The sequence below is a fragment of the Ailuropoda melanoleuca genome, chromosome 8 (genome assembly GCF_002007445.2).
Source record: "Ailuropoda melanoleuca isolate Jingjing chromosome 8, ASM200744v2, whole genome shotgun sequence".
NCBI classification, from domain to species: Eukaryota; Metazoa; Chordata; class Mammalia; order Carnivora; family Ursidae; genus Ailuropoda; species Ailuropoda melanoleuca.
In genome coordinates, this window is record NC_048225.1 from 103,650,457 (window position 1) to 103,675,701 (window position 25,245).

The 25,245-nt window shown below is 50.5% G+C and overlaps 1 protein-coding gene across 15 annotated transcripts in view; it reads right to left on the bottom strand.

Annotated features, from left to right (window-relative positions):
- Positions 1-25,245, bottom strand: part of PLEKHA6 (pleckstrin homology domain containing A6) — a 137,734-nt gene that overhangs the window by 104,243 nt on the left and 8,246 nt on the right. For 13 of the 15 annotated variants that reach the window (XR_004627349.1, XM_019798554.2, XM_019798544.2 and 10 more), the window contains exon 3: positions 21,401-21,458. Coding sequence is in view for 13 of the 15 variants with exons in the window: in XM_019798554.2 (XP_019654113.2) it covers positions 21,401-21,458 (58 nt within the window). In the remaining 2 variants the exon portion in view is untranslated. Of the gene's footprint in view, positions 1-6,527; positions 6,637-14,929; positions 15,173-21,400; positions 21,459-25,245 lie in introns of those variants that run through there. The other 2 variants (XM_019798551.2, XM_034667105.1) reach the window with 2 other exon arrangements.

Here is a 25,245-nt window from a genome sequence, read left to right on the forward strand (position 1 = left end):
CAGGATTCCATGCACCAGAATAATGGCCTAATATCAACAAAACAGAATAGCTCATAAATGTAAAAGCCTACACTGAACATTTAAACGATTCCAACTGCACGTATGATCCAAAGGTTTTGAAGTATGCCTCAAAATGGGGAGCACGCACAGTCTATATTTTCTTAAAGTGCACGAGTGTTTTAGAAAAACCATATTGTTGGCATTCCAAGAGGCAGACAGAGAATGTGGATGGTTTGTGATCGAATATCCTAGAAAGAGTTTTATGTCTGTCCCCAGGAACCTGGTCAGTAGGACAAATTTCAAGATCTTGGAAGATAGGATTCTTCCCTCCCTGGCCCTCGTTCCTCTCCCAAGCTGAGTAACAATGCAGGGCAGTACTTCTCAAATTTTACTTTATTTTATTTTTTTATACTTTTTATTTATTTGAGAAAGAGAGAGAGTGTGTGAGCAGGGGGAAGGAGAGGGACAAGCAGAGTCTGCGCTGAACGTGGAGCCCAACACAGAGCTCGATCTCATGACCCTGAGATCAGGACCTGAGCCAAAATCAAGAGTTGGTAGCTTCACCAACTGAGCCACCCAGGCGCCCCTCAAATTTTAACGTACATACAAGTCACCTGGGAGATCGTGCCAAACGTAGATTCTGATTTGGCAGAGGTTAGGAGTGAGGCCTGAGATTCTGCATTTCTAACAAGCTCTCGGGTGATGTAGACACTTCTGGTCCACGAAGAGGAAGGGTTCAGAGGGTCTCAGAAGTTTGCCTTGAAACCAGGCCTTCTGGACAGGCTTGAGGCACCTGTGTCCCTTCCCCTGTAAGCCTGGGAAATAGAGCGGCTGGATTTGGAGGGAAAGAAGACCCGGCCGTACGTGCTCAGCTCACTGGAGAAGCAAGTGCGTCAGATGAACAGAGAAGAGTGAAAAGGCCCCGCTGAGAGAGAAAAGACCCGTGGGGAGGGGAATTTCATTTCAGGCCAGTGTGGGTCAAGAGATTTTCCAAATAGAACACCCACTGCAGAATGGTATTATCAGAAGGACCCACTGCATCAATGAGGGTTTGTGTGTGCTTGGAACCGATGTGAGGGGTGCTCCGGCCCCCCCCCCCGATGCTGACCTTCCCGCTAACTCACATCTGATCTCTTATGTAGGACAGAGAAGGTCTAAATAGCTGTTCCTGGGAAAATAACCTGAGGATTTCAGTACAGTGAGCTCCATTTCAACACCAGTGATTTGCAAACTTAGTCTGAGGTAACAGAAATAGATTGTCAAGTAGAGGGCATCTGAGTCCCATTGAATAGACCACATCTGGAGTACTGTATTCAATTCTAGACAGTTTAAGAGAAGGAAAGCTAACACGTGCCAAGTGACTTGTTGCCAGGCCCTGTTCTAAGCTTTTTTTTTTTTTTTAACATTTTTATTCATTTGGCAGAAAGAGAGAGAGAGAGAGACCACAGGCAGGGGGGAGCAGCAGAGGGAGAGGGGAAGCAGGCTCCCTGCTCAGCAGGGAGCCCGATGCAGGGCCCTGATGCCAGCACCCTGGGATCACAACCTGAGCTGAAAGCAGACACCTAACCAACTGAGCCACCCAGGTGCCCCATAAGCTTTTTTTTTTTTTTTAAGATTTCTATTTATTTTAGGGAGAAGGAGAGAGAGACTCTCAAGCAGGCTTCCCGCTGAACGCAGAGCCGATGCGGGGCTCGATCTCATGACCCTGAGATCATTACCCAAGTCGAAATCAAGAATTGGACACTTGACTGACTGAGCCACCCAGGCACCCCCTGTTCTAAGCTTTTTACATGCGCTCATTGGCTTAACCCTCTCAACAACCCTATGAGGTAAGTACCATCACTGCTCCCATTTTACAGATGCATAAACTGACTCTCCGAGAGGTTAAGGATTATAACCAGGGTCACACAGCCGGCAAGTGTAAAGTCAAGTGCTGGCCGAGGCAGACGGCCCCAGAGCCTATATTTTTCCTACTGTGTCATATTGTCTCGACACTTGTCCGTTTGACTCTTAAAACCAGAGTCAAGACAAGTTTACCAAAGGGTAGAAGACCAGTTCAAGTCCAGCATTAAGGAAGGATACGAGCTGGAGCTGTCCAACACTGGGCGGTGCTTCCCAGAGCAGTGCCACTAGTCACCGGGGGAATCCAGCCGCACTGGCTGATCACGCGTCTGGGACACTGGAAAGGTGACTGCTATTTGCAAGAAGCATCGGACCAAGGCTGCGACTCCAGGTCTCTCTCCTGTCTTGGTCTGTCTAGAAAAAAGACTCTCACACCCGAGTGCAGTGTTTATAATGAGCTACATTTAGCCTGGACTTGCCCACAGATTCTGGTGTGTGCGATGGAGAGAAAGTGACAGCAATGTCCAGACGACAACCTGCCCAGGATGGCTAAGAAATTGAGCCAGACGAAGGATTGTGGGAAATATGCAAATGAGCCACTGCTGACATCTCCTTCCCCTGACCTGTTATAAGGTTCTTGTGGGAGTGATAAACTCCTCTAAGCTGGCTGAAAATAGCTTGCTCCTTCTCAAAGAAATATTAAAAATATACAGTCCTCATAAAAAGAATGAAAGAGGTTCGGTGTTTCCTAACCCACACTATACTGTGGGCCAGCACCTTATCTAAGTTACCTGAGTACCCCCCCCAGCCTGAGGGACAAAGCCATGTCTCCAAGGAGAAAAGCAGAGAAGGATGGAGAAGATACCCTCAAACTCTACCCTGTCAATCCTTCAGCCAATGACTGGGAGACAGGGATTCCGGCTCTGAGCCAGAAAGTGAAGAAATCTGACATCTCAGCCCACAGAAAGATCTGGGCTGAGAGCAGCTTCCTATCTTTTTCGTATCATATCTCTTGCACGTTGTCCCATCCCCAAGCATGATGCCCAGCGAAGGGGGGGAAGGTGTGGTCAAGGACAGCTATTTCCAGGCGTTATGCTAGTCACTGTGAAGAGACACAAATTTATCAGAGAGAAGGACATATGTGAATGAAAATATTTCAGAACAACTTCTATTTCCAACTGGCTGTTTCAACCAATAAAAGCACATTTTTAAAAATATAACTTAGTAAGTATAAGTGTGACTGACTTGGTTCTGACAACACCAGCTTTGGGAGAGGCTGGGCCCAACCAGGAGGCTTTCCATTTAGATTCCACAAAGTTTCTCCTGGGGTCTGGACACTGTCTGTCGCCGTTCATGCCCCGTCCGCACCCGTGGGCGCTCGGCCTTGCCTGCAGTACAGCCTCACCCACAGACCTGGTCACATAAAGTGACCCCGATGATACAGGCTATCAGGGAGGGGTGGAAACATTTGCGAGTAACAGACAGGGAAAAGAAAGGCCTGAGTCAAGCCCACTCTGTGGGCTTAAGCTGGGTTTAAATGAGGACGTCGGGTTTCTGGATACAGAGAAGGCCTGCACCCCGAAAGGAGCTTGCTCTATTTGATGACCCCCTCCTTCAGCTGTGTGTGGCAGGAGGGAGCTGTAAGGACACTGGATATGCTCTTTGATTCTCCCTCCCAGAATCCTCCAGCTCTGCCTCCGAGCCTCTGCCTCAGCACCTTGGTGACTTTCTTTCTGCAGGGTCTGAAGGGCCCCTCGGTCAGACCAAGAGCAGCTGACGCCCCCTCCCCACCGCCGCCATATGCACGCGCTCCCACTGCTCCAGGTGGCAGCAGCTACCCCGGCCTCTCCCGGGACACAGGATCTGGGCATCTGGGGAGAGGAGGCCAGCGGGGCGGCCCTGAGCACCCACAAATGAGCCATGACTATTGGGGGTGTCAAAACAAAGTAGAGCCAAACGAGGAGTCCCATGCTACCCCCTCCCGCCATCTCCATGACCTCAGCACAATCCAATAGGCTTGCATCCAAGCTTGGGTCACACAAGGGGTAAGGAGAGAGTTCGGGCAGGAAATAGGGACGCATCCACAAATCCTAATTCTGCTTCTTCCCCCACCGTTCAGTGTGGTCTGGAGTAAATGGCCCATTGTCTAAGAAATACAAGTTCTTCACGGACAAAGAGTTAAATCACCCTGGACAAGCTGGAAGGAATATACTATATAGCATATTAGGTACACGCAGAGTATACCTAATGGGTGCAGAGACAAGGGGTCCCCATTAAATCCTCCTCCAGCTTCACCTGTGAATCAGTCTACCTTCAAGCAAAGGCACCGTCTCCTTGTATGATCCTAGGCCCCAGATTCTTCTTATTGGGAACCCGTCTCCCCAGCCTCTATTCACCCAGCCTCAGACAGAACCTTCCATCCCACTTGAGTTCCAGCAGAATTCCTGGTCACACACCCATCACCCTGGCCTGTCCCATGACAAAGGTAACAAAAGCCTGGACAGGATACCTCTGACTGCTCTCATTTTTACCGCTGGAAATGCTGGCGTTCACATCAGCAGGTGCTGAATAAATTACGATTAAGCCCAGAGAGCCAAGGACACGGCCAAGCTTGAAGCGCACCACGTCCCATGGCTTCCCAGAGCCACAGCCCCTGTCCCACAAGCCCCACCACGCTACTCCCCGGCTCCCACCCTGGGCACTGGCAGGTTAGGCGGCTTTTTGTGCAGTGGGCGACGTGTAGGAGCTGAAAAGGGAATACGCCCAAACGGAAAGGAACGGAAAGGAAATGGCTCTCTGCTGTAAACGCCTTGCCTGTTCTTCTGTTTACAAAGGGCAAAGTCTGTGGAGGGAAGGGACAGGACTGCACTGTTGACTGAGCCCCACAAATGGGAAAACGAAGTCCTGAGAGGTCGAGAAACAGGCTAAATTCTCCCAGCATGGTTGAAAACAGAACCAGCAGTATGGATTCCCCCACGTGCTCCTCATTCCTATTCCAGGCCTTATCCTGAATTTATCACAGTCAATATGTACAGGGTTAGCATTCTACCAGAGCCGCTCAGGCCCTCCCCTCTCCAGCCGCTCCTAACCTCGGCCACCTGGTCCTAAGCTCTCCCCCAGCCAAACCTACTCTGTGGTCAAGTCCACACTTGGCGGGCCTCCTGCCAACCGTCTTTTCTGTTGTAGTACAGGAGATAGACAATTAAAAGCTCTGCTTCTCAGGGGGCTGGCTTCAGTCTTTCCTGTCAGAAAATCTTCCAGAAGCCTGAGGCCTTTAGGCCTTGGCCTCAGGACCCTGACACGGGATCTTTCCTCACAGCTACACCCAGCCCGGCTCAACAACCAGAACAGCTCGTTGGGAGGGACGAGCTCCAGTGCAGTGAACCCCCCTCCCGCCACAGGCCCTCCCAGACTCACTTCCTCACAAACCCTGAGGCGAACACACAGGTGGCTTCAGACTCAGCCTCATCTCTCCATAGCTCTCCTCAGCACCCAGCCTCTCCCCTCCCTGCAACAGCAGACAACAGGCACTGAGTTCCGGTCTCAGCTCCGGGCCCTCGATTTTGAGGTGGCGGGGACAAATCCTTTTGGGTCTTTAGATCCCAGTTTGCCCCCTCTAAGAAGAATCCTACGGCACCTCTCACAGCATCAGATTAAGCACACACAGGGATGCCCCATGAACCTGAGCCACAGAGACCCACGTTCAAGACTTGGCTCTACAACTCTGGGCAAATCGCAGGCATGACCTCCGATCGGTGACCCTGGGTAAGTCGTGTGACCTCTGAGCCCCCATTACCTCCCAGACTAGAATCGCAAGGATCCAACCAGATGACACTACACATGGAAGGTGAGAGAAGCCTGAGGTCCTACACACACCCTACGGAACTTTGGTTTCCAATCTCTCTCCATGCTTCTCACACTGACCCATCGGTGGGCGTGAAATCAAGCTCAAAAGTCAAGACTTTTTTTTTAAACAAAACAGGCCAGACTAGACTAAAATATAACAGGAAGCTAGCGTGCACCACACACAGTAAGGGTAACACTCATGTATTCACTGGGTCCTGAGGGAAAAGGTATTTCTACTGGTTGCAGTCAAAAATTTCAGTTAGGTCTTACACTTTGAAAACTTCCTTGCGGATGTTCCCACTTGTAAAAACTTGATTCCTGCCCCCAGCAGACTGGGACGGTAAACTCCTTGAGGGTGAGAGCCATGTCTCTGGGTTCTCAGGAATTCCCACCCTCTCACCGCCCCCATCCCCTGCCACAGGGACCAGGGTGGGCCCCAGACACAAGCCCTTGGCAGCTGGAAAGCAACCACGGAATAGAAAATCAGCATGGAAGGAGAGCAGGAAACCGCCATTACCAGTGCCAGCCACTGTCCCAGACAATGTCCCTGGAGGTCCGTGTTAGCACCTCCATTCTACTGATGAGGAAACTAGAGCTCAAAGAGGTCAAGTTGCCCAGGGGGTGGAGGGGCCAGGATTGAGATCAGGGTTCGGATGGTCGTGGCCTCCCCTCTGGACCTCACTGCCTTTATCACAGCCCCGGAGATCCTGCCCAGCCCTATCAAATCTTCCAAACATCCTGCATTGGCCAAGACAATTCACCCCACAAAACACGCACACATACACACACACACACACATGCACACGCATGGCAGGAAACAACACCACATCCTTTCCTACCTGCCTTTCTCAGGCTTTCCCAATCCCATGAGGGAGAGAGGAGAGGACTGTGCTGGGGGCATCTGGGATTTGTCTTCGTCTTGGTCCCGCCCTTGTCCTTCTCTGCCTCTTTGAGGCTGATTCCCCCCAGCTCCCCAACCCCTCCCCCAATACCAGCTAACTGGTTACCCAGGCAACCCAGCTGGGAGGCTGCCAGTTACCACGGCAACCCAGCATGGCCGCCAGGCTGCCTTGCTGAGGAAGGTCAGGGGACCAGTCAGGCGACAGAGCCCTGGGATGTTGCCGGCAGGACTGGCCTGGGCCGGGGCCTACGTGCCTGAGGGAATTAAGTTCCTGCTGTCAGGGGACCACGTCTTAGTCTCCCTGAGGCCGGCTCCCCCTGTTTGGGGCAGCAGCCGCAGGCCGCCCTTCCCCACCCCCAACAGAGTTCTGGAGCGATTCTCAGACCGAGCTCAGCCTAACCCCGGGCCCCCCTCCCCCACCTTCCTTTCTGAGCATATCTGGGAGTCAACATGCATGCAACATGTGTGTGTCTGCGTGCAGATGTAGTCTCTCCGTGAAAGACATTGGTAATAACGAGAGAGCTAATCTTTTCTAGAACTTACTATGTGCCAAGCCGTCCTAGGGGCCTGGTGTGAAGTCTCTCCACTACACCATACAGGTGCACTGTCCCCACTTTGCGGACACGGCAGCTGAGACTTGGAGCAGTGAGGGGACAGGTGGCACAGGTAGTCACTGGCAGAGCGAAGCTCTGTGGCTCTGCTTCTGAAATTCCTTGAGCCCCCGGCTCCTGTCCCTCCCCCACCAGCCACCCCTCTCCTCAGGGACACATTTTTAACATTTATTAAAAGATCATTCAGGGGGTGCCTGGGTGGCTCAGTCGTTAAGCGTCTGCCCTTGGCCCAGGGCGTGATCCCAGGGTCCTGGGATTGAGTCCCGCATAGGGCTCCTCCGCTGGGAGCCTGCTTCTTCCTCTCCCACTCCCCCTGCTTGTGTTCCCTCTCTCACCGGCTGTCTCTCTCTCTGTCAAATAAATAAATAAAATCTTTAAAAAAAATAAAAAATAAAAAAATAAAAGATCATTCAGTGTCAGACGTTTTCTTCATATTATTTGATTTTATTCCGTCCTCACCCCCGTGAAGGAGGCTTTAGTGCCGGTGAGAAACTCATGAGCTCCAGCTTCAGGCCCCTTCCTTGGGAATCCTTTCTCTCCTGGGAGACTCCACCACTTTCTTTCTTGGCCACCGACATATGTAGCATATGTCTCTATCACATACAGGACAATTATTTGCTCACACGTCTGCTCCCTTACTAGACTGGGAATTTAAAAATTCATTTTTGCAACCTTGTACCTGCCCGGTACAAAACGAACATATGGTAAATATTTGCCAAAAGAAAGTGGTGGGGCCAGGATTCCCAGCCCTATTCATCTGTCCATGCCACGCTCTCTCTACCGCATGACCCTGTCTCACTCACTCACGCACTCAATCATTCATTCATTCATTCATTCATTCATTCATTCGAAAAGCAGTTACCGAACTCTGCCTTGTGCCCAGCTCTGTGAAACATCACGAAGACAAAGGCAAAGAAGACCATCTCTCGCCTGGTAGCAACTCAGTCTGGTGGAATGAGGTGCAAGGCTGAGGAGCACAGGAAATAAATGCCCCCCATACCCACCATCAAAGGCTTTCTCATGACTGTTTCCTTGAGCCAAATTCCTTCCCACCCAAAGCCCTACATAAGCAACCAACGTTTATGGAGCACCTGCTGTATGCCAATGCGCTCGAATCAGCCGTGGTTTGGAGGAGAACGAGCAGGGCGAGCAGACCAGGGATTACCAGACAGGGGTCCAGGGACACTGAGACTGTACGACCCCATAGGGCTCTCACCTGTGATGTGATAAAGTAGCCTCACACGGCACGGCTTTAACTCGTACCCACTTCCTACCTGAGCTCACGTGAGCCCGGGTGTTGCAGGCAGGGCAGGAATAGTTACTCCCATTTTTGAGATGAGGAAATCGAAGCTCAGAAGGGGAAGAGCCGGGCGCCTGGGTGGCTCAGTCAGTTAAGCATCTGCCTCAGCTCAGGTCATGATCTCAGGGTCCTGGGATCCAGTCCCACATGGGGCTCCGTGCTCAGCGGGGAGCCTGCTTCTTGTTCTATCCTTCCCCCCTTCTTATGATCTCTTGCTCTCTCACTCTCTTTCTCTCAAATAAATAAATAAAATCTAAAAAAAAAGGATGGGGGCACCCGGGTGGCTCAGTCAGTGAAGCATCTGCCTTTGGCTCAGGTCGTGATCCCGGAGTCCCAGGATTGAGCCCCACATCAGGCTCCCTGCTCAGAGGGAAGTCTGCTTCTCCCCCACCCCCCCCAACCCTTGCTTCCGTTCCCGTTCCCACTCATGCTCTCTCTCGCTCTCTCTCTCTCTCAAATTAATAAAATCTTTAAAAAAAAAAAAAGGGAGAAGGGCACTGGATTAGAAGGAGGAACTGGGCTCTAGACCTCACGCGTGACACTAACAAATGTACATGTCGGCACACTCCCACCCGCCCATCCCACCTCGCCAAGAGTAGGTTTTCCTTCCCCACAACGACCTCTTCAATTCTTCAGCCTGGCAGCCACAGTTCTAGGCGGAGGCAAGCAGGCCTGGATGTCTCTGGGTGGCCCCGTGATGCTAATGAGGACCCAGGAACCAAGTAAAATCAGAAAAATGACCTCACCACCAGAGGCCGGGGTGCACGGAACAGGCTAATTGCAAGCATTAGGCTAATTAAAAGCAAATTGGCCCCTGCAATTATAGACTCCGGTTTTCAGGTAATGATGAGCCAGACGGGGTAGACATGGTGACATCAGAGCTAAGGAGGGGCCTCACCTCCTCCATGGAGGGGGAGCCGAGGCCTTGTAGGAGTCAAGCCTGAGCATCCAAGGATGTTTATCAGATCAGCAATGATTTGCCCCGCCTTATTTCTTGCATTCACAGTCAGTATCAACCCTTAAGAGAGACTAAATAAATGGGGGAGGAGGATTTGACGGTCACCGTAAATACCATCAGCCCTAAACACATTTCTTACCAACCCACCTTAGTTCCAGTTTAATCTTTGAGTTAAAGCACTGCCTTTCTGATATACATTGTTCAAATACACACATCGAACAATAACTGGCATTTGGATAATTATCTGCAGTTTGCAAAACATTTCTATATATAGATATATATAGAATATATATTACTATACATATTACGAGTATATTACATATATTATTATATTATATATTACATATATATTACTATATATACTATATATATATTACTAATATATATATATATTACTCTCCTAGCGATCAACTAGTTAAATGGCTAGTGATACAAACCCATTTTTCAGAACAGGAAACAGAAGTTCGGAGAGATTAAGTGACTTGCTACAAACCACACAGCTGCTAATTTGGACCAGGATTTGAATCTATGTCTTCAAGTTCCAGATGGGCCTTCTTTCCACAACCCTGGCAGGCAGCATACCCACTCTCTCTTACTAACACATAGACCAGAATTAGTTTATCAGATTAACCAGCGCTACTCTGGGAAGCGCAGAGAGGGCTCCCAGGAATGCGGTACCCTCTGGATAGATGCGACAAGGAGGGGTCAGTAAGAACATACGCAGCGGGAAGAGGGCTCCAGTGCAGAGTCCCGTGCGCAGAAGATCCTAGAGGAGCCAAATCCCCTTCATCCAGGCACCTGCCAGAAGACCCCAGAAGTGTGACTTTCCAGGGGATCGTCCTGGGAACGGGGTGTGGCCGTCTCACCATGTTCTGTGCTGGTGGGACCGCACCGCATGTGTGAGGCTCCAGGAAAGGCTGAGAAAGGAAGTGGGGCTATTGGAGGAATAGGGGCATTTAGCCCAGGACAAGGAGACCTGGGGGGCTTGGAGGGAGGGAAATCAGGACACCGTCTTCAGGTCTCCGTGTTGCTCACACACAGCAGTAAGATGCTAAGAGCAAACACACGGGTCGCTCTGCTCGGCGTGATTCCACCTGCTCTACGATGTGACCTCACCTATCTTCACAAGAGGTGCATGAAACAGGTGACACTGTTATCTTCGTCTAACAGATGGAGAAACTGAGGCACAGAGGGATTTTTTTTTTAAGTCACTGTCAAGGTCCTCTTGCTTGTGGGTGACAGAGCCCAGATTCAACTGGAATTCCACCCCCACCCCGCCACCCCCATCACTGCCATCTTGACGACTGCACTAAACTGCCTTTTAGGAAAAGCCAAAGATTCGAACACACAAATGACAACAGATGGGTTATTCATACTTTAAAAACCTCTTTTTCAAACCTTAAATCTCACTCCTAATCAAACAAATGTGTTAAAACAATGAAGCAGCGATGGATTAAAGCAATGAAAATGTTATAATGTTCAATGCCGATGCTCGTCTAACAAAACGCATTCTCAAACACAACTGCCGGGAATGTAAATTAGTAATTTCCAACAAAGAATTTGGCAAAATATATCAAAGTATTTTAAAACACAGTAATTCCCTATTGGTGGGAATGCAAACTGGGGCAGCCACTCTGGAAAACAGTAGGGAGGTACCTCAAAAAGTTATAAATAGAACTGTCCCACCATTGAGCAATTGTACTACTGGGTATTTATCTAAAGAATACCAAAATACTGATGCAAAGGGACACATGCACCCCTGTGTTTATAGCAGCATTATCTACCATGACCAAACTATGGAAGCAGCCCGAGCGCCCATCCATAGCTGAATGATGGATAAAGAAGAGGTGGTGCATATGTATAACGGAATACTACCCAGCCACAAGAAAGAATGAAATCTTGCCATTTGCAAGGACATGGATGGAGCTAGAGAGTATAATGCTAATGAAATCAGTCAGAGAAAGACAAAGACCATATGATCTGACTCATATGTGGAATTTAAGAAACAAAACAAATGAGCAAAGGGGGAAAAGAGAGAGAGAGAGAAACCAAGAAACAGATTCTTAACTATAGAGAACAAACGGGTGGTTATCAGAGGGGAGGTGGGTGGGGGATGGGTGAAACAGGTGATGGGGATTAAGGAGGGCACTTGTGATAAGCGCCAGGAGATTAAAATAAAAACTTTCAAAAAATAAAATAACACAGCAATTCCATTTCTAGAAATGCAACCTAAGGAAAAAATCACTGATATGTGCAAAGTTTCAGATATTTATATGTTCACTGCAGCATTGCTTATAAAAGCAAAAAACTGGAAACACCTAGTTTAACAAGGGAGTCAATTAAATAAATAGAATAGATATATAATGAAACACTAGGAAGCCACTTATGTAAGTGACAAAAATATACACTTGGTCCAAAATTTTAATAGTACATATGTGTATTGTGATAATATAAAAACCTATATGTAACAAAATGGTAAAATTATATACCAAACCTCTGAGACAATTATGGGCAATTTTAATCTTTTCTCTATATGTTTTTCAATTCTTTTTAATGACTATGTATTACTTTTCGACTCAGAATCGTAATTTTTTTAATGTATATACTCTATTGCCTTAGTTCTACGTCTTGGGAGTTATCCTAAGGAAATAATCCAAAATGCAAAAAAGGCCTTATGCACACAAATGTTCATGTTGTGTTATTTGTAAAAGGAAAATAAAGGTAACAACCTACATATCCCAATACAAAACTGGTTACATAAAATACGTTCCATCCACACATTATTATATGCTATTTTAATATGAAGAAACCCGTCTTTATCACCACGGGAAGAGAGCTGACTTGCTTTGTGCTGCTTCAAAGAATCGGAACCAAAGGGCAGACCTTGGAAGTGGGCGGATTTTGATTCCATACAGAAGAATGTTCTAACCATGGAGCAGGCTGCCTGGTGAGGTAATGAGCTCCCCGTCACTGGAGGCTGGTGTTCCCAGCAGGGAGGGAACAGAGGGCTCGTCTGGGGTTGGAGGGAGGCTGGACCAGACGGTCTGTGGGGGGCATCGGGAGGTGCGGATGCCGAGCAGGAGCCCACCTGGACTGAAAGACCACCAAGGGAAGGGCCCCACTCAGCCTGCCTCGAGGCCTCTCCATCTCTGTTCCACGTTTGTTTCTAAATGTTTCCCAACCAAACCGTTCTTCCTCTCTAAATGTTTTTTTTAATTGCTTGGAGACTGGCCTGCTAAAGTCATCTCCCTAATAACGCACTGGCTCCCAGACCTCCTTAGCCCGGAGCTCAATCCACTGCGCAAAACCTCTGACAGCCAGAACTCTCGGCCCCGAGGGTCAGCAAGCTCTCCCTGACGCCTAGCGGCAGTCTTCTTCCTCCTGACCCTCCCCCTGGGGGACCCACATGGATCAGGTCCCTGCCAGGTGCCAAGCTCAGTGCCAGTGGCTTCGGGGAACCTCACTCCAGGCCAGCGAGGAAGACGGGAAGCGCGCTTCTTCACGCTGGCCTGGGCCCCCTCTCAGCTCAGCTTCCCCTGCCTGCTGCCCGGGGCCCCGTGAGCTCCCTCTTCTGTGCCCCCCAAGGCCACAGGCCTGGCCTGGGCAGGCTGTGATGTCAGCCTGGGAGCCAGGGCTGGCTGCCCCACTCACAGACTTCCTTGGTAATTACTTCATTTACACCGAGCAGGAAGAATCCGACTCAATAATCTAGGCAGACACGTTAAAAGTAATTATCTGTGTAATGCGTCCTGCACCATCACCTTCCTGTGAAGACGGAAAAAAAGCTGAACCCGGCAAAAAAAAAAAAAAAAAAAAAAAAAAAAAAAAAAAAAAACCCCCNAAGAAAAAGAAAAAAAAAGCCCCCATTGTCTCGAGCCTGTGCAGCTTCCCACCAGGATTAATTACACACTAGCGCTAACACAGTTATCACCTCGCCACTGATTGGAAAAACAAGGACATTTAATAATTCATATCTGCAGCCCAGCACTCTGCGCCCTTGATAAGAGACACAGAGAGCCGCCTGTTTTCCATAAGGGAGCCTGGTGGCGGTGCCAGGCGGCCTGCCCCGGCCCCTCCTGCCGCCCCCACCTGAGGTGGCTCCCAGCCTCGGGCCACTGCCCCGTCCTTCCAGGAGCCAGTAGCCGCTGCTGCGTGGGAGAGAGGAGCTGCATCTCTATGGGACCTCCCCCCACCTCCTCTCCACCCCCCGGGATCTGCTCAGTCTCTTGCCCAAGCCAAAATGCAGCTGCTCCAAGGTGGAAGGCCACAGAAAACCTCCCCAGCTCCATGCTCCCCCACCAGGGGCCTGGAAGCCAGGATTTGGGGGATTTGTAGGGAGGGTGCCTATGATCAGAACAAGGCCATCCGGACAGCAAGCTCAGGCCGAGACAGGCCCACAGGGCTCCCACCCCGGGCGTTCAGGAGAACCCCCCCCAGGGGAGCAAGCCCCCCAAACTACCAGATTGAGGGCGAGGGGTCTATAGGGATAGAGGAAGAATGGCAAGCTTAAAGACCTCCGCCCTCTCTGGCTCGGACTCCGACTCCATTCCCTCCTACCACCTCCCCCTTCCTGCAGCCTTCCCCACCCTTATACCCCAGGCCTGGCTCCCTCTGTCCTGCCTCTCCTATCTCTGGCCTTCCCAGGCTCCAGCCCCCTGTCTTCCCTTCTCTGGCTGGCCTGTGGTCACAAAGAGCATCCCTCTAGCCTCTTCTCTCTTCTCCCTCTGCCTTCCTATCCAACCCCCTCCCGACCCCCCACCTGATCTCTCACCACCCCTCTCTGCCATCTCCCCCACCTTGCTGCAAGGCTGAGGCTCTGCCAGCTGCAGCTGACCCCACCACTGTAAACCCAAACCCTGGGGCCCACATACCAGGCCTCAGCTCCTCAGGTGCTCCCCACTAAATCTGACATCCCAGAGATCAGCTGCCCCTAGGAATTCAAGAGCCTCGGTGGTCCTGGGCCCCAACCTCAGACCACAAAATACACATGCCATGACCCCTCACGACACCAAGGGAGCTGAGTCCCTGGGCTGACCCAAGCCTGACCCTTGGACCCCCCCTCTATCTCTCCTGCTGGCCTTCAACTCACTTCTGGCAAGATTAGAGGCAGGGTGGGGCTGGCCTCTTTGCTCTAGCCAGGCTGGGGCGGGGGGGGGTGCAGCTAGACCCTAGGAAGCTGGCAGCCCCAAAGCTGGCCTCACCCCAGAGATGCAATTCAAATGTAATAAATTCCAACAACATCGGCCCTTACCGGGGATTCTGGAGGTGGGGGTGGGGGCACAGAGCGGGTTATAATTAGCATTCTCAGCATTCATGATCCCCAAGTAAGGCTGCCAAGAATGAGGGATGGGGAAGGCAGTGGCCCCACAGTGCCAGCAGCCGGACGCACACGGTGGGCGGCTGCCAGCCCGGCCGGAGCACAGCCTTCCACCACCCCGCCTCATCAATATGGTGCATCAGACCAGACTCACCGGCTTCAGAGGTGTGAGCCCCGCGCTGAAAAGCTAGAACTGTCGGCGCCCCCGAGGCACCCCTCCCCCAGCTCCGGCCAGCTGGGGTCCTCCTCCCCCGCCCCTCAGGGCCCCTTTCTGAAGAGCGGGGCTCTGGATCTGATCGGTCTAATCAGTCATCTCTCCGGCTGGCAGGTCCCTGGCGCGGGGAGAGGATGCTGTGGTGGTGACTGCAGGATCCAGCATCTTTCCCAGGCAGAAGCAGCTGGGCATGCTCCATCGGCTCCCGCGGGGATTTCAGGCCCACGTGACTCTCCCTCCCCAAGCTGTCACTTAGGATCAGGAGTAAATAGTCCCTGGAAAGGTTTAACTCCATCTACACCGGCGACAAGCTGCTAACCACCCATGCTTCCCGCCCAGGAGAGGATAGAGTACTTGGGCTCAGCCTTCCTGGCCTTCCAGCACCAGGAAGAGCTGCCCCCCCAAAGGGGATCTGGGTCCACCTTTCTCTGTGTAAGCTGCAGTTTGCTGTTCTCCCATTAGAGTGCAGGGAACCAGAAGGTGCCCAGAGGTCTGGCATCGTGGGGGCTCAGCAGACCTGCCTGTGGGCACCTTTCGTCTCCACGGCTCTCCACCCAAGAGACGGGAGCACATCTCTGGGTGTCAGGAGGACTTGGAAGGGGTCCTAGCACCTTCACATCCCCTCCCCCAGCACAAAGAATGGCAAGAAGTAATGTGTGCAGCTGTTTGGAACCCATGCCAAGGTGCCAGGACCTCCTCGGTCTCCAGCCCTAATTGGTCTCCAGTGACCTTGGGCAAGGATACCTGCCAAGCCAGGGGGTACCTGTGTTTGTTCAGAGGCAGGAGGGAGGGCTTCGGACCATAGGACTGCAGCCCCATTTCTGCTGTAGGCAAGCCCATGCCCTTAAGAGATCCTCTCTCGCAATCTCTCTCTCTCTTTCTCTGGCTCAGTTTCCTTCTCTTCGCTTTTCTGTGGATGCTGGAACAATAACAGACTCTCTGTGGGTAAGTGCAAGGGGAAGACTGAGCGTCATAACCAGGATCCGAAAGATGGAAAGAAGATGGAATATTCCCACCCGAACTTCCGGGCAGGGTCGCGGGGTCTCAGTCCCACCTGCTCCTGAGACCCAGAAGCTCTAGAGCAAACCAGAGGAGCTCCTGGGGTCACTTCTGAGTATTGAAATAGTTCGAGAAGCAGGAGCTAGATGAAGGGCATCTGCAAGGACACCCACCGACTATTAAAAATTTTTTGAGTATTTATTAACAACACCTGAATTTCAAAAATGAAGCTTCTCTTCACTCAAATGCACTATTTACCTTTCTCTGTGGGTCTCTCTTTTAATGTGATCTGAGTATAAGCATCATTTAACCAACGGAAGTCTTTTTCTTTAAAAAGAATCTGCTGTGGGAGGAGCGGGAGCACAGGCTTCCCTTCCACGGTCCACGAAGAACCTTGTTAGCCCAGAGGGGGATCATTCTAGGGATACAATCCATACCCCAGTCCCACACACCCCAGACAGAGCTCCTGCAAGGCCTCTCCTTCCAACCCCAGAGTAGGCCAGAGCTGAGAATCTCAGGTCAGAGCAGTATGCACCTGCCTGCAGCTCTGGGGGGAGAGGGGGGTCCCTAAGTCACCCCCCACTGCTCCCACAGCCCAGCTGAGATGCTCCATTCATCGTTCATCGGCTGTGAGAAAGGCACTCAGCTGAAGGGGCAGAGAAATCCTGGATGCAGGCCTAGAGCCAGGCAGGACCGATTAAACCCAGCCCACCTGCCCTAGCTCTCCAGGTTTTGGCAAGCCTGCCCACTGCAGCAGGGGGAAAGCCGTCTTCCAGCCAAACAAAGATGAGGGGCTCTGGGGGCGTCTCTGGCCTTGAGGAGCCAATGGAGCAAAGCAGGGCTGGGGCCAGAGATTATAGCATCCAGCAGGGAGACAGGCAAGGTGGGGAAGGGGACAAGGACCCCAGCGCCCACCCCACACAATCCTCAGGCAGCTGAAAAAGGCAGGAGACGGACAGAAGGGCCTGCTGGGAGGGTTTCCTCTCTGGCAGACAGAGGGCAAGGGCTGCAGACAGGTCCTCCGAGCTGGCCCTGTGGCTGCCTTGGTAGATCTGGGTGGCCCTGGGGGCGTAAGAGACCAAAGGGAGGGCCGTGAAATTGACAGACTTGTTGCCCTTCAGAGGGGTCTTACCTGCTACGCCTCACCCTGGCCATGTCCACACGCCCCCCCCGCCAGAGTGTACCAACTGGGGAGCAGCAAAGGGAGCCCCACGTGGTGAGTTATCTTTGAGGACCTACTGAGTTCTGACCTCAGCGCCACCCCTTACCAAATGAGTGACTTGGAACAAATTACTTGGCTGTTGGACCTCAGTTTATTTCATCTGCAAGATGGGGTTTCCCTCCCCTGAGCCGCATACCATCCAGGACCTGTTCTCATCTCATTCTCAACTGCTCTGGGAGCTTATGGGCCTCTCTGAGGGCAGAGCTGGTCGAGTCACTAAGTAGCAGATTTGCTCCCCCTGTGACTTCTCTCCTTTGTCCTGCCTGACCTCTGGAGACAGCCGAACAGAACTTCTCGGGGAGCGGCCTCCTCTGGGCTCCCACAGGCCTGGGCTCCTGCATCCCCGCCTTCCACAGCCCCAGGCGTGGCACTGAGCAGCCCGTGGGGGCATGGGAGGCCCTGGTGTGATGACTGCCTCTTCTGGCCTCTTCTCGGAAGACCAAGGGAGAAGTGACAGCGGCCAGGAGGGGCTCCCTGGGAATGCAGTAAGTGCGAGGCCCTGGCTGGCGTGGCCCATGGGGGCACCAGGGTGGGGAGGGGGTGGCAGGGGCCCAGAGTGGGAACAAGGGTTATCGGGCTCTGCAGAAAGCATCACTGCCTTGTCTGCCTCCCTGCCAACTTTGGAGAGAGAGGCCCTCTTGGAGACCCAACTGGCGGAGCTCCACACCTGGCTGCTTTAGCAGGAAGTGGGGGAGGAGCCAGGGGCCAGAGAAAATCAGGAATGGACGTAACATAACCAGATCTCTAAGCGTCTGAAAGAGGTCTACCAGGCCCACGCTGGTTGAGACATGGCGGAGGATGGTGGCGATGGTCCTGGAGTGGCTGTGGGTCACCCCTGAGCAAACGCGTCAAGGCCTTCCTGGGGCCCATCACGTGTGCTTTGGTGCCCTCTTCTGGACCAAGGTGGTACACGCACATAGGCCTGCCAGGGGTTTCAACACCCACATTTGCATCCTCCGCTTTTTCTCTTCTCTCTGCACCACTCTACCTATAAGCGACACCCTCAAAACCACAGGCACGCTTGAGCGATGACATCGTGGGTACCAGACAGGCACCTCCCAACACAAGGAGGGGAGGGCTCACTGACACACAACGGCCATATTCCTCCGATCCTGGGCGAGTGTCAACGTTAGCTCATTGAAATTTGACTCCTCCACACAAGAAGGAAAAAGAAAAAGCCTCTCCAGCTGTCTGTGTATCTGACTTTTGTTGTTACTTCTTGGGATCCATGTCCGGGGTCCTCAGAGTTTCTAACTCACCCACCAACCCAATGTCACAAACCTTGGTGGGGGAACAGATCATGCAGGGAACCGTGAAAATGAGTGGACCAGAGTCTGTCTGTCCGTCCTTCCTTCCCTCACTCCCTCGCTCATGCAGTCAGCCTTTCTTGAACACCCCCCACCCCTTCTGAGCGCGGCCCCGAGGCTGCCAGAAGCAGCTGTGGCGTTAAGCTCAGCGCCCAGCCTGCGAAGTCAGGCAGACAGGAGGCTGAATCCCAGTCTCGCTTCCTACCAGCTTCATGACACTGCACACATTTTTTTACTCAGTTTTAAATCTCAGTTTTAAGTCTCAGTTTTCTCTTTCCTTGTTAAAACAGTTAGGGATGATAGCGCCTTCCTCATAATGTGGTGGTGAGGACCGAATGAGACCATGCCGTGACGCCCAGCTTGCACAGAGGCCACTGCCACCCCCGTGGGGTGGCCACCAAGTCTGGGAACAGGCACAATAGCGTGATAGCTTGTGACATTTCATTGCACTACCTCATGAAATGATATTGTCTATGTTTCCAGACTTTATGGCCACCCTATGTCTCCCCTGCCCTTGCTGAGTTTTCCATCTAGACCCCTGGTTCTCAAACTGTGGTGCTTGGACCAGCAGCATCGGCATCCCCCCGGGACCCGTTAGAAATGCAAAGTCTCAGACCTTCTGAACCAGAAACTCTAGGGAGGGGGCCAATCTGTTCTAACAAGCCCTCCAGGTGATTTCAGTGCACCCTCAAGTCTGAACCGCCAATCTAGGAAAAATGACACACATGTAAACAATTACAATACAGGTGGGCTTCCCTAAAGGGGTGATGTCATGGGCAGTGTTTTAAAGGAAAAGCAAGTGTTCACAGGTGGACACAAGCCCTGTGAGAGCAGAGATTAGCACTTGCAAAGGCTGGGAGGCACCGAAGGGAGGGGCGTTGTTGAGGGAACCACAAATGATCTGGTCTGGCAAACTGGGGGAGTATGGGAGGGGAAGCCAGAGAAAGAAGGCAGGAAGCCAGATTATGAAGCCCTTTCAAGTGCCAGAGGAAGGAATTCAGATTTTTTTTTCTCTATAACTGATGGGAAGCATGAAAGGTTTTTAATGCAGAATGATGTGACCAAATTTGCATTGTAAAGAACAAGAATTCTTGCAGCAGTCTGGCCTGGAGGCAGGGAGATCAGCTGGGAAGCTGCTAGAACCATCCAGGTGAGAGCCCCTGTGGGCAGGAACTCAGGCTGTAGCCGCGGGGTGAGATATTTAGGAGGAGAACTGACAGGCAGGGGGGCGTTTGCCTGTCTCTGAGGGTTCTATTCTGGTGGCGCCTCTGAGAAAGATGGAATGGGTGTTGGCGAGGAAAAGGTGACGAGTCCAGGACTGGGCACGCTGAGCCAGGGGAGCTCAGGATGCTCGGGGCTCGCAGCTGGAGCAGGAGTTAGCTATGCCTCTGTTGTCTATCCCCCCACATCTCCCATTCACTTATTCCAGCAAATATCTTGGATTCCTATCATGCACCAGCAAGGTTCTAGGACACGGTGGAACACGAAATAGCCGCACTCTGCTCTCAGGACTGACGTGGCAGTGGGGGGAACACCAGCAATAAATAAGTAGGCGAATACAGAAACAGCAAACTTCCAGCTCCCTGGCAGGTGGTATGAAGAAAAGTAAGAGGGTCAAAGGAGGAGCAGAGTGGGGCAGGGGTTGGGGGAGTCAGGAAGGGTCACTCTGACAAGATAAGACTTGAGCTAAATGATATGTAGGTGCCAGATACACAAAAACAGGAGGAAAGTGCTCCCAGGCAGAGGGAACAGCACATGCAAAGGTCCTGCGGTAAGAATGGATTTGGCTCAATGGCGGGAAAGAAAGATGAGCCTGCTTCTCCCTCTCCCTCTGCCTGCCGCTCCCCCTGCTTGTGTGCTCTCTTTCTGTCAAATAAAGAAATAAAATCTTTAAAAAAAAATAATATGGTTAACAGCCAAGCTGATGTAAGTGCCGGCTGGTCTCAAGGCAGGAGATGGAAGGATGAGCTCTCCCGAGGGATGAGTGAAGATTTGGAAGGAAAGCAGGAGGGGAAAGAGATGAGGAGGGCCCTCCTTCCCCTGGCTAGGCCGAGGATTCCTCTGGCGGTGCCCACGCCCCAGCTGTCTGCAGAGCCACGCTCTCCCAGCCCCGGAGACTCCGAGGCCAGACCAGGCGTAGGCCTGTGCAGGCCGAGCCTTGCCCGTGGGAACGAAGCCAGGACTCAGCCTGCCTGGGAGATGGAGAGACCCAGGCCGAGGGAAAGGAGTCCAGTCAGGTTGCTGTGGACCACCCCAGTCCAAAGAGTTACCTTCTGCTTCAAAGGTCACCTCCAGGACACCTTCCCCAGGTGCGCGGTCAGCTGCTAAGGGCACCAGCTACCCCAGCCCACGGAGGGGTGTGACCAATCCCCAGAGAAAAACAGAACGCTGCACACACCCCTGCCACCTCCAGCATCACATGTGCCCCAGCCAGGAGAGCTAGAGAGATGGGGTGGGCCTTGCCACCTCCCCGCCTGCCTGTCTGCTCACACCTTCCCTCCACCTGGTTCCACTTCCTGCCCCGGTGGGCATCCTGGTGCTTGGTCCCCCCTCTGAGCCTTTGTCCTGTGTGTCTAAAGCAGCCTTTTTACTTTGCTGAACTATCTCCCTCCCCCGAATTCAGCCCAGCCCAATACTCCCCTCACCCAGCCCAACCCAGAAAACTTCCCATGGCTCCCCCAGACCAAAAGAAACACACACCCAGCTTTCTCTGCCACGCTCGCTCACTCAGCAGCCTTGAGGCCTCCTGGCCATTCACAGAGCCCCCAAGGCCTTCAGTGCAGGAGCAGACCTTTTAAGCACCTCCCCTCCCAGGTGGCCATCAGTGACAAGGACAACAGTGGGCCCAAGAGCCAGACCAGAAAGAAACCCCATCTTACTCACTTGATGAAATACACAGCTCCTTCCTGGGTAGAATCCATCTCCCAGCCATTGGGCAATTCTGTGAGGAAGCAAAATCACAACATGACACTCTCTTCTCAGCCCCACAAACCCGATTTGCACTCAGGAGGGATGGGGCGGGGAAAACTAGGAAAATTCACAGACAAGCCAACAGCGCTCAAGCCAACCATGTCACCCTTCTTGGTCCATTATTCCTATCTGTCTGTTTCCAGCAAATATTCAGAGGGATGGCAGTGAGTGGGACGCTCCCTGTCTGTGAGCAGCGAAGTCACCAAATGGATCATTGCCTCGCACCACTGGCTCAGTCATTGGACAAGCTTTTCTGGAGCATGTCCTCTGGGCCAGGCCCTGCACCAGCCCTGGGGATACAGCAGTGAACACAGACGGTTGCACCGGTAGGGCGCTCAGGGTCATCCCACAGCCCCTGGCATCACCGAAGCATAGGCTGGAGCCAAGGGCGGGCCACTCGCCCCAGGCCTCACAGGGGATCTGACCAGGACTCGAGCCTGCAAACCCCAGCCCAAAGTACCACCCCAGCTTCTGCAGCTTCTGGACAAGATGCTGAGGACTTCGGAAATCAGTCCCAGGAAAATGCAGAGACTTAAAAAAATATTTTTTTTCTATTGACATATAATTGACGCTTAACATTATGTCAGTCTCAGGGGTGGAGGGTAATGATTTGTTAGGTGGTTACATTGAGAAATGGTCACCACAAGGCTAGCTACTATCCGTCACCATACATAGTGACAATAGTTTTTCTTGTGATGAGAACTTTTAGGATTTACTCCTTTGGCTACTTTCAAGTATGTGCCGATTCGGTATTATTGACTACAGTCACCGTGCTGTACACTATATATTTATTTTACAGTTGGAAGTCTGTCCCTCTTGACCCATGTGGCTCCCCCACCAGCCCCCTTCTCCTCCAGCGTCCACCATCCTGTTCCGTTACCGATGAGTTTGGTTGGGTTTGTTCATTTGTTTTGCTGTTTCAATTCCACATAAATGTGAAATCATACGCTATTTGTCTTTCTCATTTCACTTAGCACAATTTTCTCAAGGTCTATCCTTGCTGCCACGAATGGCACAATTTTGTTCTTTTTTATGGCTGAGCAGTATTCTGTCAGCTACATCTGCCATCGTTACCCATTCATCCATCAACGGACACCTAGGTGGTTTCCATATCATGACTATTGTCAATAATGCTGCGACGAACACAGGGGTGCATATATATTTTCGAATTAGTGTGTGTTTTTTCTTCTTAGAATAAATACCCAGCAGGGGAATTGCTGGATCATAGAGCAGTTCTGTTTTATTTTCTGAGGAACCTCCACACGGTTTTCCACAGTGGCTGCCCCAGTTTGCATTCCCACCATCAGCGCAAGAGAGTTCCCCTTTCCCCACATCCTTACCAACACTTGGTATTTCTAGTCTTTTTGGTAAGAGCTATTGCTGTGCTGTAATATATCGTTGTGGTTTTGACTGCACTTTCCTGATGATTAGTGATATTAAACATCTTTTTTATGTGCCTATTGGCCATCTGTATGTCTTCTTTGGAAAGTTGTCTATTCAGGTCTTCTGCCCCCTTTTTGATCAGATAGTTTTTTGTTTTGGGTTTTTTGGGGGGTTTTGTTTTTTGTGTTTGCTATTAAGTGGTAGGAGTTCTTTATATATTTTGGATATTAACCCCTTGTCAGATATATGATTTGCAAGTATTTTCTCCCATTCCGTAGGTTACCTTTTCATTTTGTTGATGGTTTCTTTTGTTGTGCAGAAACTTTTTAGTTTGATGCAGTCCCATTTGTTTATCTTTGCTTTTGTTGCCCTTGCTTTTAGAGTCAGCTCCAAAAAATCATCGCTGAGACCAATGTCAAGGAGTTTATTGCCTGTAGTAGTTTTACGGTTTCAGGTCTTACGTTCAAATCTTTAATCCATTTTGAGTTAATTTTTGTGTATGACATAAAATAGTCATCTAGTTCCATTCTTTTGCATTAGCTGTCCAGTTTTCCCAACACCATTTAAAGAGACTGTCCTTTCTCCATTGCATACTCTTGCCTCATTTGTCATAAATTCCTTGACCGTATATGCTTAGGTTTATTTCTGGGAGCCCTTGAAATAAATACCATTTGATCATGGTAAATGATCCTATTAATGCATTGTTGAATTCAGTTTGCTAATATTTTGTTGAGAATTTTTGTATCTATGATCATCAGGAATATTGGCCTGTCATTTTCTTTTTTCCTGGTGTCTTTGTCTGGATTTGTTATCAGGGTAATGCTGGCCTTGTAAAATGAATTTGGAAGCAATCCCTCCTCTTCAATTTCTTGGAAGACTTTGAGAAAGATAGGTATTAAATCTCTGAATGTTTGGTAGAATTGACCAGTGAAGCCATCTGGTCCTGAGTTTTTGTTGGGAGGTTTTTGATGACTGATTTAATCTTCTTACCAGTAATCACTGTATTCACATTTACTATTTCTTTGTGATTCAGGCTTAGAAGATGGCACATTTCTAGGAATTTATCCATTCCTTCTAGGTTGTGTAATTTGTTGGCATATAATTGTTCATTGTAGTGTCTTATGATCTTTTATATTTCTGTGGTGTCAGTTGTAACTTCTCTTTCATTTCTGATTTTATTTATTTGAGCCCTCTCTCTTTTTCTTGGTGAGTCCAGCTAAAGGTTTATCAATTTTGTTTATCTTTTCAAAGAACCAGCTCTGAGTTCATCTTTTCTATTGTCTTTCCAGTCTCCATTTCATTGATTTCACTCTGAGCTTTGTCATTTCCTTCCTTCTACTAACTCTGGGCTTTGTTTGTTTGTGGTTGTTTTTTTTTTTTTTTAAGATTTTATTTATTTATTTGACAGAGAGAGAGAGCACATGCAGGGGGAGCAGCAGACAGAGGGAGGGAGAGAAGAGTCCCTGCTGAGCAGGGAGCCCGACGTGGGGCTCCATCCCAGGACCCTGGGGATCATGACCTGAGCCGAAGGCAGACGCTTCACTGACTAAGCCACCCAGGTGCCCCGTTTGTTATTCTTTTTTCAGTTCCTTTAGATGTAAAGTTGGATTGGTTATTTGAGATTTTCTTGTTTCTTGAGTTAGGTCCGTATTGCTATGAACTTTCCTCTTGGAGCTGTCTTTGCTGCACCCCATAGATTTTGGTATGCTGTACTTCTGTTTTCATTTGTCTCAGGGTATTTTTTTCATTTTTCCTTGGATTTCTTTGTTGACCCAGTAACACATTGTTTAGTCTCCATATATTTATGATTTTTCTGGTATTCTTGTAACTGATTTAGTTTCATATCATGGTGGTCAGAAAAGATGTTGATATTATTTCAATCTTTTTAAATGTACTGAGGCTTGTTTTGTGTCTTGACATATGATCTACTCTGGAGAATGTTCCATGTGCACTTGAGAAGAGTGCGTGCCCTGCTGGTTTGAGGTGGAATATTGTGTATATATCTATCAAGGTCATTTGGTCTAATGCGTCATTGAAGGCCAATGTTTCCTTATTCATTTTCTGTCTGATTGATCTATAAAAACATTTTTTTAAAGATTTTATTTATTTATTTGACAGAGATAGAGACAGCCAGCGAGAGAGGGAACACAAGCAGGGGGAGTGGGAGAGGAAGAAGCAGGCTCATAGTGGAGGAGCCTGATGTGGGGCTCGATCCCATAACGCCGGGATCACGCCCTGAGCCGAAGGCAGACGCTTAACCGCTGTGCCACCCATGCGCCCCTATAAAAACATTTTTTAATAGCACCTCTGAAAAAAATTATCCATGGAAATGCTCAGAGCAGAGAATTGCAGGCTCATAGAGGGAGCAAGGACTA